Source organism: Gymnoscopelus microlampas (genome assembly GCF_963454915.1).
Source record: "Gymnoscopelus microlampas genome assembly, chromosome: 20".
NCBI lineage: Eukaryota > Metazoa > Chordata > Actinopteri > Myctophiformes > Myctophidae > Gymnoscopelus > Gymnoscopelus microlampas.
In genome coordinates, this window is record NC_139957.1 from 32,797,776 (window position 1) to 32,812,955 (window position 15,180).

The window sequence follows — 15,180 nt, forward strand, 5'->3', positions numbered from 1 at the left end:
CCTGATGTCCGCCTGTCCGTCCATCTCCGGCCGCGCCGTCTGTCTATCCCCCTCCATCAGCCATTTTATTGCCCAGCTGCCTCCCAGCCGAGCACTTCACCTTTTAAAGCCGAGAATCTGCCTCAGGTAAATATGGAGCAAATGATTGGATTATTGTTCTTTCATTTGGCTGTGTAGTAATGGCTGGATTATAAACATTGCAGAGTATAGATTTCCTGTCAGATCCCATGAATCAGACATCCTTATCTCATTTCCAGACTGCCTCTCCAACCAGCACTGCCGTCCCCCAGCAAGGGAGTCTGGGAGAGCTCAGGGAAGGCACACGCGGGTGTGCGTGTGCCCATGCACGTGCGTGCGTGCGTGCGTGCGTGTGTGTGTGTGTGTGTGTGTGTGTGTGTGTGTGTGTATGTACAAACAAACACAGACACACAAACATAAGCATGCTGCACACAAACACGTTCATACAGAGAGAGAGGGAGAGAAAGGTAGAGTGAGATAGACAGAGAGAAGACAAGAGAAGGAGAGAGAGAGAGAGAGAGAGAGAGAGAGAGAGAGAGAGAGAGAGAGAGAGAGACTGGAGACTGTTGCCACCCAGAAACAGCGCAGGCACTCCAAAGTCCATTCGAAGATTTCAAAAACCACTTAGGCCCCCTGTCCATATTTGTTAAGCAAGTAAATCTACGGGCTACGGTGTACTGAATTCAGAGAAAGGGGAGATAGTGATGTGGAGAGCAGAGAGGCGGTGGCGGGTGCAGGGGGAGAGAGATGTCTCCTAAATGAAATTTGGAGGTGGGGTGGGGTGGGGTGAGCCTGACAGCAGGTGGGCCTAGCCTCTCTGATTTGGTTTGAGCCGTGCAAAGAAAAATGTTTGGTTTTGAATTATGCAACATTTTGGATCAGGAGTTGAGATTGATGCCCGATTCCTCTGATCCAGGTACATTATATCACTAGTTGTTCCCTGAAGATGTTCCCATGTACCCCCCCCCCCCCTCCTCTGTCTCTCCCTCCTCACAGAATTACTTTTCGCTGGATTAGTGACATAGTGATTTCGTTACGGAGCCAGATGGAACAACAACCGCAGCCGCCACCGGCAGAGGCTCGCTTTTGTCTAAACCTGGTGAAATCCTGGAATCATGAGTGCAAGGAAGGCGTACTGTATACAATGCACATGACTGCATAACATGAACAACTAGAAAAGTGCACTCCTCTGAGCGCATATCCGCGCCAGGCCAAGTTGCCTATACCGCAACATTTGGAAGGCAGTCATAAATGGAATGGAATCTGCTAAATCGAATTGATACATGTAGTATTTGAGCAGTAGCAATAAGTGTTTTGAAGAAAATGTGAAATTATGGATAATCTAGTCTGGCACAAATGTTGAGTTGTATCATGATCTAAGGAATTTTGATTGTATGACCTACGGTTCAAGAGTTATAGGCCAAAACTTAAAGCAGCCTGTTATAGTGCCACCATGTCGATCCGTCCAACAGTGCCGGAGATTAGCTGTTCACAGATAGACGGACAGACGGATAGACAGACAGACAAACAGACAAACAGACAAACAGACAAACAGACAAACAGACAAACAGACAAACAAACAAACAAACAAACAAACAAACAAACAAACAAACAAACAGACAAACAGACAAACAGACAAACAGACAGATGGACATGCAGACATACTCACAGGAGCGAAAACAAAATTCCTCCCCTTTGGCGGTTCCAGCCTCCTGGTGGGGATAAAAATGCAGAAAACAGGTTTGAATATTACAGCTGATACTGTATGTGTAGGATTTCATATTTCCACTTACAATCAGTGGTACCATTAATGTGTTCTAATGGCAACAACGTGAGCGGAAAAATGAATTAACTAGAAAAGTGCGCTCAGAGGAGCACAAATCTCCACCAAAGAATCTCTGACATCATCAATATGACGTCATATTGATGATACACCATTGGCGGGATGTTGGATCTTAGATCATGAATTCACAAAATGAGAAAAAATATCCTCATACAGAATAATATTAGGGGATTGATTTCCTTGGCCTACTGGCGGCATGCACAAGAAATAAGACACTAATCGGTGTTGTGGTTTGTGAGATCAGTCATGGACAGACACACAGACAGAGAGAGAGACTTTGGTCCAATTAAAGCCAATTAAGGCTTCCAGTACATCATAGCAGCATTGGTAGAGATCAACACAGAGGTTGCGGTCCTACTAATGTTATCATTATTATTTGATGATGGTCCTTTTGAGAGAATCTAAAACAGCATTCACTGCAAAAGGACGTTACTGGGTGGTTGCAGTCTACCCAAAGACAGCTCAGTTACTTTTAGTCATCATTGTCCCCAACAATCACAAACAACAGTTTGTTCCACTCTTTAACATGTGATGTGACATCACTGAATAGTGCTCCACTGAACAGTGACTCAACACAGGATGGTTCTCTGGGGTATATTAGTATATTTTCTGGTTTGGATCTGTTCAAACAACAGATATATCTTATTTTTGTGTAAAAGCTAAAACTGAGAAGCACCAGGCAGTCAGCGTCTTGAATATATCACATTAATGTGATACTTCTTCTTCCGGTTTCTAATATTAATAGCATTCATGTACAAGTAATATTTAATGTGTAGATGTTTTAAACAGAGTGCACATTCCTTTGTATAATGCACCTTAATGGTAATCCTCTAACTGTGAATAGTGTTGAAGTATACAGACTGAGGTGGTTAATACACCTCACAGAGGGAACTGAACAGCACTACCTTTGTCATGCCTTAGTGCTGAAGCACGGTGCCATTACATTTATAGATTTTCTCTTTGATGGGATAATCTGCTCTTTATATCGCTCACAAATGAAGTGATCCTCACTGCTCCCTGTGCAGTTCAATGTGCAGGCCCCCATTTTCACACGCAGCTAATTGCATTCAAAATCAATGATACTTTTGTGGCGACAATATCATTCTTTTAATGTCAATTAATTTTACTCAGTGAAATGATTACACCAATAGCCTGGAACCTATTTCTATCTTTCAGCATGAATTAATCTATTAAGAACAATAATTACATATTTTTAATGGATAGGTTTTTTGTTTGTTTTTTTACTCTAAAGTAATTGTAGTCTACCATCCCCATTGTGTGCACAGTTGTTGGCATTGTTGTGGCTGTCATTCACTCGGTTTATGGAACAGTATTAGCCTAAGAAAATAAATAAATAAATGTAGACTACCTCTGTTGAATATCTTCAATGGCCTGGATGTGAGATAGCCCTCCCTCTAGTGGAGATCTTAGAGTTGGCTACTGCTGTCAGCTGTCTTTCTGTTCTTTTCCACAGATAAGGATTTAGGGAAGAAAATAAACAAATGTCCGATCTGTTTGAATTTAAAACTTGATACGAAACAAGGACATATTTCTGTTTTAGATTTTTTTATTTTTCTTTAAACATAACCCATCTTATTGTTTTATTGATGGACATAGATAGGCTATATTTCATAATATATCTGTGGTAGTGACTGAAGTTGTAGATAGAATGTTCTGGCGTGAGGCTGTGCAAAAAAAGTAATTCATCCGTTGCAACTTGTCAAACTTCCCGAAAATCTGTTACATTTTTGCTTCCAGGCTATTCGATCCATCCAGCCAGCCCGGACTGCGATCTGTGTGCAACACAGACGCGACGCTACTATTGTCTTGTTATTTATTCATTAACAGTGGAATTCAATCGACCTTTTCCAGCGAACGGCCGTAGTAGTATTCATGATTCAACAACAGCCGCTGCTGAAGATTTGCACTTAAACCCGGTTGATAACGGTCGAGGATGATGGGGGTTACATGGGGAAAGAGAGCGGTTTATCCAAAATGATCCACGTTACTTTTTCCTCGGCGGCAACTGCTGCGTTTAAAGGTCAGTAATGGCTTCAAACAGCTGCATATTATATGGACACCTACAGTAGGTCTGTGTCCTGAAGGGATGGATTGAGGACGCACGGCACGGCACGGCACGCCGCCGGAGGAGGAGTTGATAGCAGCGCTGTCTGTCGTATGTCAGTAAACGGCACCTTCAGAGCTGCCACTACAACCTGGAGACTCCACTTCTACGCAGGCTGCAGCACCTGGGGAATTGATATGACCTATCTCAGTGAGGTACACTATTATTCCGCTCACATTTACTTTCTCTTCCGTTGACTCGTTCATGGCCTTGCTTTCCCCCATACGTTTTGCGAACTGTTTATTTGTATGTATTTATATATTTATTAGTTTTGAGGGTGTTTGGGGGGGCGTTCGCCTATCCTGCATTAAAGTTAGTTTTGAAGCATTTAAATGACAACTACTATGATCAAGCTGTTATTTAGACCTATAGGCTACATAGGATTATATTTACTTCTCAATTTATCACAATGGCTGATGACCTAATTAGGCTATTGATTTGGGCATGTAATTATTTGCATGTCATGCAAAAGGAAATGAAACATCTCTATGTCTAGGCCCAGCTGTCTATGCATATGCTCATCAGCAAAGTTACAATAACTTTTGGCAATGTGTAGCCCTCATATTGAGGATTTACTTTTTATTATTTATAGACATAGTAAGTACTGCTGTGCAAAAAGTGCCATTATTAACGATTCTTGGCTGCTGCCTGCTGAAGAACTGAAATGTAAAACTTTAGAACTGCCTTGCATGCAAAGCCCCATGGTTATAATAATATTGTTGATGATAATAATAGTAATAATAATAATAACTATAATTATTATAATAAAACAGAATGTAACAGTGTAGCATGAGGATACTATGGGGATAAGATATTTTAACATCACTGGCCAGCCACAGAATGTTTGACTACTCATGCTGATAATCAAAATGTATAGCTACTGTATTTAGATCTTTGTCAGGCCTCAACAAAGTTTAGACTTATGTTTTTCCTCACCTGCTGCTTCCTAAAAGCTGTGTGGATGTGTGGAATCTGGTTAGGTCTTTAACATCTTTCCACTGTGTGGCCTATACTTTACTTTATTTTACTTTTAGAATACTTGGGATGCGCTTATGGATGATGTGTACTTTTTAAATGACATCAGCGTCTGATACTGGAAAAGAAAAACAATTAATGTTAAATAAATGTATATTCTTGGACACACTTTAAAGACACTTATCGTCTGATATATTCGATATTTTGATATAGTCATCTAGCTTGCATAGCCATAAGCTCTCACGCACACACGCACGCTCTCACACACACACACACACACACACACACACACACACACACACACGCATGCATGCATGCACACAAGTACAGACACACACATGCATACACAGACCACATGCGCAGAATTATTATTACTACACAAGCATGTTGTAATGTTTGTGTTGAAATGTTGACCTGTTATGAGAGAAATTGAAATGGTCTTTATTTCCATAAACACTAGCAGTACAACATACAGTATAAGATACATCATATGTGTATCAATCAATACTGTACTGCTCTCAGTTGCAATACTGCACTAACTTCGTTCTGCCATGGGTGATCGAGTGTTTTCTCGGTGCAGGGCTATTCTTTATTTGTATCAGATTTCTGCCTGTCAAATCACCTGTCACGAGCAGTGAGTTTTTCATAACAAGAGCTGATAAGACGTGATGATAATAGTGGCACCGTTTCATAGCTCAGGGTGCATGACAAAGTCTGTACAATGTCATTTTAAAGCCCCTGGGAGGGAAAAAGCAGAGAAAATATGTAGAAACATGATTGGCATCAATGGGATTTAGTTATCAACACGAATAACAAGCACAGAGGCCAGATAGTAGGATAGCAGTGCACCCACCTTACAATGGGACGGTGGTTCTCTGCGTAAAGAAAACTGCAATAGCCAAGTCTCAGAGTTAAATCATGCTGAATCACCTGTCACTAGCTCAGTAGCTCGTGTTTGAAAATAATGTGTCTGTTTTTAAATTGGGATCAGTATTACTAAGCCATCTTTCTGAATATCTATTTCAAAATATTTGCATGAATAAACTAAATGGTACCGTTTGTAAATGTATATGCTCTAAGACAACAAGTGATACAGTATTTCATGTGATGTTGAGAATTCAAAATCACTTATTCTTGTTAGCACCATACGTTTGGATTTTATTCCAGCATTCAGTTTTTAGGCAGCAGTGGTTTTCCTTTACTTGAAGGTCGACATACAGTCTTTGATGATAATTTTATTCCCCTTATTGACGTAAACTGACAGGAATTAGATTTTGCATCTATCTCCATTGGACTTCAGTGAATGAAGTCATTTGTTTTTGCCATCAAAAGAGACCAGCTGCTTTCTGATCTGTACTGCTGTGAGGGGGCTGCTGCTGAACGTCAATATGATCAATAGGCATTGCGTGATGTTTTTGTATCGATCATAGAAACGTGAGCCGATGAATGGAACTGGACTCCTCTGTAGCAGGCAGTGGTGGGGGTATTCCTGTTTCACCACTAACATACTGGTTCTGTTCAGTAGAGCAGTGGCTATCAAATATTTTCACTACAAGGACCCCTAAATGGCTATGTATTTGGGCACGGACCCCCATTTAAAAAGATTTTAAACGGGCACCCCAAAGAGGAGATTTGTCAACATTTGTCAAGATTTTTCAAAACGTTTCTAACATAAATCTACAAGCTCACAATGCATCATGACATGTTGTGAGCTTGTTGATAATCTATTTTCAAATAGCCAAAAAATTAAATAGGGCTTAAGTGTTTACACTTTTCCTCATTTTGCTGGGGACCCCCTGGAATCCCCTCAAGGACTCTTGGGGGTCCCCAGACCCCAATTTGAGCACCGTAGTGCAGTAGAGAACACTGGCTGGCAATCAAGTGACCCACCTCACCTCTCTGTAGAACAGTAGATAGAGAGTCTTCATCACTCAATCTTGATTTTTACTTCGACTCAAGTGGCTAAGGACTGTTGGCAGGCAGCTTGTTGCTTGCACTGGTTTTGTTGGAGAAGATGTGCTTCTCCCTTTCTGTTTTACTCAGCCAAGTGTCAGCCATTGTGTTGGACTGCTCATTTCACCAATAAGATGCCATGGTAAGCTGTGCTCTTATAATATGGGGATACAGTAACATGGGGACCCTCACTGACTGTGAAATGGTATCTGCATTCTCGGCATTCTTCCTGAGCCTGATCAACAGCGAAACACAGACGGTTTTAAAGCTCGGGGTTTAGAGAAGACAGGGCAGGATTTTCCGCCGCTTTAGAAGCTGATGGGCTTCCAGAATTTGAGTTATGGCTTGAGATCATCTCTCACAGGTGGTGAAAGGTTTCACAATGGGTCCCTCACATGTAACACCTGCAAATGGAGCTAGCGACACAGCTCAATAAATACATTTACTGTCCTCTGAGGTTTTAAAAGCTATTGCTTTTTGGAAAGTGCTACAGTAGAGATGCAACCGACTACTTGACATATTGTTTGGTGCTTGTTGTGTGTGGACGCCATGCTTTGACTGTATTATGTGTTTATAGCAAAGGCAGTTTTAATATGCACAGTTTATAGTGCTTTTTGACAGACACAAGTTTTGAGATGGCAACTACTTGGTAAACTTCTATGGTCATTGGATGTGTGCCATGTAATGTGCTATGAACAATATAGTGACACTAAATTAGATGTTTGCTATTATGTTTAATGTAAAAAAAAGAAATATCAAGGATATATTATTTATATATATATATATATATATATATATATATATATATATATATATATATATATATATATATATATATATATATATACTGCTAAATTAACACTGCTTATAAAATTCTGCTTATAACACTATAGTATTATTTGCAATGACCGCTCAGTACAGAAAAAATATTTCCTTGAAAGTAAGCAGACTTATATAAATCTTTTTTACTTTAACTGTACCTGGTCACATTTTTATTTTTTAGCATCCTGAATTTGTATCACTTTCGTAATTTCTCGCATTGTTAGCTTCAAAACTTTGTGCGCACATATTTGTAGGATGCACGTCAGTGGTTCATGTGATAGGTTGTTTTGTTTGTCTGTGTGTGGCTGTGGGAGCGTGTGTGTGTGTGTGCGTGTGTATTGTATTGTATTTGCGTGTAGCGGAGTGTACAATTGAGCGAGGGAGCGAGTGAGCGAGCGTTTGGATCCCTCCTCCCCTGTGCTCTGCCAACCCCTCTGTCTCTTTAAGTCCTGCCCCTCAGAGCCAGCCAACAGCAGCTGTTCCATATTCATCAAGCCCTTGAGTCTTAAAGAGCCCTATCCTGGCCATGGAAAGAGTCATTCCTCTCGTTCGCTCTCTCACGCTCTCTCCATCTTAGCGCTCATCCACCGTTGCCTGCCTGCCTGCGCTTCTCTCTCTCTCTCTCTCTCTCACTAGCTCTCTCTCTCCCCCCCACCCTCTCTCTTTCATACACACATTCACTTACAGACATACATTCTGTCTCTTTCTCTCCTACAACACGCACTCTCTCACACACACACTCTCACACAGACACACATGCTCGCGCACACTCACGCCCCCTCGCACCAGCAGAGTCCGACATACCTGTGCAGGCCGGGGGGGAGTGGAGGTGGAGGGGGCTCTCTGCAGCGTTATCTCTGAGGGCTCTGTGCTATCATTTGGGGGGAAGACGCGGGTCTATTCTTTCCTCTATCCTTCTTCCTCTCATTCCTGGAATGCTAAAACTGGACTGATGGACATTTCAGAACTTTGTCTTCCAGACCCTCTCAGCTATCACAGCCAGTAGGTGCACCTCTCTCTTTTCTTCCTTTCTTTCAATGATTTCCTTTTAACTCGTCTTTTGTGATGCTGTTTATCTTTTTCTTTTTTTCCCTTCACTTTTTGTTTTCTTCTTCATCTTGTCTTGTTTTAGTCTTGGTCAGTCCTCTCCGTAGCACCTCACACTTGTCTTGTTTGACTCGTCCCATCAGAGCTGCAAAACCTGGCTCAAAACTTTTTTCCCCCCTTTTAACCGCTTTAGTGATGATATGCTGCGCTTTTGCTTGCTGCCGTCTCCATTTGGACTCTCACACTGTTAGATATTAATTTGCGGACTTTCTCTTGACCATTCTAAGGGCTTTTACTGTAAATTCTACAGGACTTAAGGGTCTTGTCAGTCTAAAGCAACAGGGCAGGTGCAACTGTGTGTGTGTGTGTGTGTGTGTGTGTGTGTGTGTGTGTGTGTGTGTGTGTGTGTGTGTGTGTGTGTGTGTGTGTGTGTGTGTGTGTGTGTGCGCGTGCGTGTGCGCCTGTGCCTGTGTTCCGTAAAGAGACGATTTGTCCTGAGAGCCCGTCATGTGTGGCAGTCCCAAGTCGGACACATCTCATTCAGAGCATGGCCGATCAATTAAGCGTGCCCCGCTTGAAAGTGTGTATTTTTCCTAAAGAATTTGGGAAACCTGTCCTGGCGGGTTAGGAGGCTGTTTGGTGACGGCTTTGTTCCCGGCCGGACCGGCCCACCCTGGGAGACTGAGAGATTTTTTTCTTTTTTTTAAGAGGATGAGATTAAAGTAAATCCATTGAATTGGAGTGGATGAATTACACATTGTGAAATCCATACTGAGAGAAAGACAAATGAAAGGACCCTGTCACCTCAATGAGCTGGAGGGCTCCATCCCAGCCACCGGCAAGGCAAGCTGCTGTCTCACAAGCTCCTCTGTGCTGGGCCAAGTCTGGGTTTACTTACCTTACTGTAACCTGGTAGATCAACCCTCGCCTCACTTATCATAGGTATAGCGAAATGTTGCGTTTTGTTTTAGTTTTTAGTGGGAGACATTTTAATTGAACATACTGTTGGCTAAGAACTTTTTTGTTGTTTATTTACACACGTAACGGTTAAGACATCAATTGTGTAAAAAAAAAAAGTGATTTCAATGGCAGGCGTTATAGTGTATTGAGAGAATATTAAAAAATATATATTCTAATTTGAATAGGTATAAGTGTTGAATTAACGTACATATGTAAAGGTCGAGTGGAAGAAGCACTTACAGTATATGAGTGATAATTTTCTTTGCATTTAGACAATGCTAAATAGTCACAGAAATTCAGCATATTTTTTTTTATTGTTGTTAATGTAAATTATACGTTCATATCACGTCTCATCGCACAAAAAAGTGTGTTCTGAAATATGTGTTTGTTGTAACATATCCATGTATATATGTATGTGTAAATGGTACCGTACATGACCAATATGGATTTTTTTTCCCCACTTTCTTTTTATTCAAGTATTGTATTTCAATGCAATGCAAGCACATTAATCCTTGATAGGTTCTAATGGAATGTGAGGGGGAGAGAGCAGAAGTCTGTTGGTGCATATTGTATTGCCTCATCCATTTGTTTTCAGGAACTGTCAAGTTTGGGCATTAACCCTTGCATACTAAGGGGAAAGCCAATCTAGTGAACGCATTAACTCCTTAGCCATACATTATAATCTCCTTTGTTTTGTCGCTAAGCTGGATTATAGAAGTTCTGCACTCTTTCAGATACACCTTCTGACAAAATTTTACAAACAGAAATTATTCATCTATAGTCTACAAATAAACTCCTCCGACTTGAATTTCACTTTGCTTTATTTTAGCATTTCGATCAAATCAAACTGTCCCTGAGCATGTAGTAAAATCATTTTTTTTCTGTTATAGTTTGATGCTCAACTCATTCCATCCCGTATTTATGTTAATGTAATATTTGACAATATGTTGTCTTGACACGTTTTCAGCCTTTCTACCTGTAATTCAATTATCTAACCTCAGAATTAAATAATGAAGAACATTTCTTACTGATTTGGTAGTGTATTATAGGCTACTCACTGCAACTGAGAGAATTGCTGGTGATACATTAATACATTTCAGACATTTTATTCTCTTGTTTTCCTTTAAAGGTGATTTAGTTCACGTGCATGGGCTTGATTTGACTTTAATTACTATTACTATTTTTCGTTACATTTTTGTTTTAATTTCAAATATGGCATAACAATTTATACAAGATCACTTATCAAAATATTTGAACACAAGATTACTTTTCCAGTTTTCCCTATTAGAACACAGTTAAAATGATATATATATATATATATATATATATATATATATATATATATATATATATATATATATATATACACACACACACACACATATATAAAATCTGTTTTTCTCTATAGCAGTTCATATAAGACAGATTACAATATTGTTAAGAATTGAATGAATGTCTGCATTGATTTATTTATATATTATGACAGAAAACAACAGAGATAAATTAAGGATTTGACACATTGTGCCTTTCCACATATTGTATTCATTATATTGTTATCGTACGTTTTAAAATAAGTGAAATAGCATTTTTTCCTTTTGCAAGGCTGGCCAGTAAACATGACAACGTTGGGCAATTTTACATTTAAATTCAGTGACTTGAATGTTTTCAGAAATGATTTATTAGCAAAATAATTTTAAAATCTGTTGCTACACATTCCATAGAAATTGCTATCTTTCTGTTGCTACTTTGAGCCTACCTACTTAGCAGTCGTTATTTGTGTGATCTGGTCAGCATTGGCATGAGTAGTTGACATCTTTTGTTCAGCAGTAGCCCCTGTGCTAATTGTATAGCGGTATTTGCAGCCCCTCTCCATGGGCTGGAGTGTAGCTGTGAAGCTTGGCTGAGAGGCTTAGAGGGACGTATGTCCTGGCTGTAATTAGCACAGCAATGTTGTGCAGACACTGTAGTATAGACTCTATAGAGTGACCTGGGGGCACTGCTGCCCACCATTTCACATTCGGATTGAAACAGTGGCCGAGTTTTAACCTCAGAATGGAGAGACGTACGGTATACGCCTATATGATTTTAATCTTCGTAGAATTATTTTTTGTGTTTTCATATAGCTGTAAGTCACAGTATCCAACTTGTACTATCGAAACTTTTTCTTTTTTACTGTTACATTTGATCAGTAATTTACTTTTGCTGGACTTGTTTCAGTCTGAAGGGTGATTTATACTTGGTTGTACGCCGTTGTCGCCCACTGAAAATAGTTGATCTACAAGCTTACAACGCGTTGTGGTGCGACGCGTCGTGAGCTTGTAGATCTGCTATTTTTGGTGGCAGACACGGCGCCTCAACCAAGTATAAATCAGGCATTAATCTCTCATGTCTCGGGGTGGGAGATGGAGTTTATTGGAGATTGACTGGCTTATTGTTGATCTTGTATTGCAGCGGCTGTTTGCGCGCCACTTAGAAATCAGCCAATGCTGTGGAATGTCAGTTTGAGTTCATCTGTGCTCGCTAGCAAACACACACAGCCTGAGTGGCAGCGAATAGAGATGTGACTCCTCTCTTGGTTTTAAATGTTCCATCAACACCCTCACCCTCACTGCTTTCTTTCAAGCCCCTGGTACTAACTGCCAAATTCTAAATATCCAATTTCCCTTCTTGAAATAAGAGCTTTTTAATGTTCTTTTTCCCCCCTTTTTCTTCTCTTTTTTTGAAGAGAGAAGCAGAAGTTAGCACACAGAATGACGAATTAGATTTGATACAGTTTTATTTGACTTCATTCCCAGCTCGCTGCATTAGATTCAGCAAATGCTCATCTTCAACATTCTGTCTCGTCCGTCTCCTCTGGGGGCTCTTATTAGGTTTCAGAAAACAAGGCGAGGGAATTACATTAGTGTATCTTAAGTTAAAAGCTCCTTGCTCTTTGACCAAGTGTTTCAGTGTTATTGGGTTAATCAGATTTTTGCTGTCTTCATGGAGATGCTATCGCGGACTAGAGGCAGTGGTGGGTAACCGAAGCAGCCGTGCACAGACACTATCCAGATGGGATCAGCTTACGGTAATTTGGTTTCAGAATACATTACCAGAAGAGGCTCCTGGCTGAGACCGGCCACCCTGCTAAGAGCCAGGAGGCTGCTGGCCTCCGCAGCTGCAGCGCACAGCCGCGGCGCCGCTGACCGGCCAACCCCGTCGTACGGCCGGCCCCCCTTCTTCTCCCACCCTCCTCCTTCTCTTCCTCTGCGTTTAGGAGGTGTCGGTTGCCTTTTTTTTTAAAAGGAACCTAATGTTTTTAAATTCAATTTGTCACCCAATTCTAAATGCATCTCCCTTGTACCAACAGGGCCTCGTTGTCCAATTCATTAGGGCGATTACTCAGTCCACTGGCCACACTGGAGCCCTCTCATTTCTGGTAAGCCCTGAATATGAGTATCATTTCTTTCACTGTAAATGTGTCACTCAGCTGGGGCTGAGCTGGGGAGGGGGGGGGGGGATTTGTGTGGGGGGTTGAATGGATGCTGTCCCTCTCTGGGGCAAATGGGGATGCAGAGTGTATATTGACACTGCCTGGCTGTTCACTATTCTACAGCTCTCTGTCTGTTTGCAGTCATTAGCGGCTTGTGCCAGCGTTTTAAGAGCAGCCACTTCAAAGCCCTCGACCCCCCCCCCCATAATGCAGTGGCCCTATAGGATCCCTGGCTGTTACAGACGGCTTTACTCAGATTTGGATAATTACTCAGGACACAATGTTACGATTTAAAGTTAATCTGCCAAACAGTATCGACAGCATGCAACGTTATCCATACAAGCAAGTCGACCTTTGATTTACCTGTCTTAGCTGCATATGGGCTGTCCTGTGTGTTGTGTACTATCAGTGGTGGAAGATGTACTCAGATTTTAAGTAAAAGTAGCAATATGTACCACAATGTAGGTATACTCTGTTACAAGTATTAAGTAAAGTAAAAGTAGCACTATCACAATGTAGCAGGCCTGTATTCAAAATTTTACTCAAAAAGTTAAACAATTTCCCATTTCACAGTTTTCCTTTTTAAATATTTCCAAAATAGCGGATCTACAAGCTTTACAGCGCATCGCATCACGATGGGTTGTGAATAGCCAAAGTACAAAATATGGATTTGTAATAATAATCTAAATTTGCAAAGTAACTTGTGACTAAAGCTGTCGAATACTGTAGTGGAGTTTAGTATAAAAGAGTAGTAGTATAAAAGAGAAACACTCAACTAAAGTACAGTACCCCAAAATTGTACTACAGTACAGTACTTGAGTAAATGTACTTAGTTACTTTCCCACCTCTGCAAGTGAGTCAACCTTTATTGTTTTTATATACGTGTCTTAGCTGCATGGGATGTCTTGTCTTGTACTATACTGCTGTGCATGTTTAACCTGTGTAAAGATAGACACACTGCAGGTGGACAGTTTGTGATTCATTCATTGTTTTATTTTTATCAACTACTGTTGGGTAATCAGATTGCTCCACAGTTAGTCCTATTCTTAGTCGTTTTGAAGTTTTCACTGTTATTTTGGACACGCTGACTCATGAAAACGCATGCGGGGTTTGGCCTTTCCCATGGCCAACGTTTTAGCTAGCTGCCCTGCTTCTCTGGCCGTTCCATGATATCCTGTCGTGCTGAAACCACCAGCCGTCACCACACGCGTCCCTTCTGTTTTTTTTTGGCCACAGTAACCTTGGACACCTCCACCACCGCAGTGTGAGAATCAGTTTAAAAATAACCAGGTCCATTAGTCTAGAAGGATAATGCTAGCCTACGTGGGCGCTCATGCCCTTGTGGCAGCGGAGTGCTATCACTGACATGGTGCGTCAGCACTTCATCCTGTTGTTCCAACACTGAAAGGGTCCCTCTTCATTTTAACGCATGCACACGTGTGCACCGCATGCACACGTGTGCACCGCATGCACACACGCGCGTGCACACATGCACACATAGGTAAACACACTGGAACTGAGGCACCTGAGAAGTTTCGGAGAAATGATCGAGTCAAGAGAACAGCCAGGAACACACTTGAACAAATCCTTTTGAAAAGATGTCTGTCACTCATTTTGACCAAGTATTGTTAGTAAGAATAAGAACAAAATCATTTGCATGTCTTGCAACTTGCATGTCTATTTTCTCCTAATATCTCTGTTTGCATAGTTGCCATGCTTTTTTTTTTAAATCCAGCTGCCTTTCATCTTTTATGATACTAATGCTGTAGCTTTTCAGTTCTCTCACTTTGTCCTAAATGCAATGGAGGAAGAAAATGCAAAGTCCGCTTAATTCACACTTGGTGAGAAACGTGATGTACGGCGGGCGGCCACGCGGGCGTTTATCAGCGAATGCTATTGGTATTGAGCGGCCGGCCGTTTGAAGGTTATGTTTGGGAGCAGTAATTGAAATGCAAAATAACATTA

General features: G+C 41.0%; 1 protein-coding gene across 1 annotated transcript in view; it reads left to right on the forward strand.

The window, feature by feature from the left end:
* Positions 1 to 8,688: 8,688 nt before the first annotated feature.
* The window catches only part of esrrb (estrogen-related receptor beta), a gene marked incomplete at its 5' end in the record, with an annotated part of 58,121 nt that continues 51,629 nt past the window's right edge, over positions 8,689 to 15,180 (forward strand). The window contains 2 exon segments of the mRNA XM_084044488.1: positions 8,689 to 8,738; positions 13,093 to 13,161. Coding sequence (XP_083900614.1) covers positions 8,689 to 8,738; positions 13,093 to 13,161 — 119 coding nt within the window.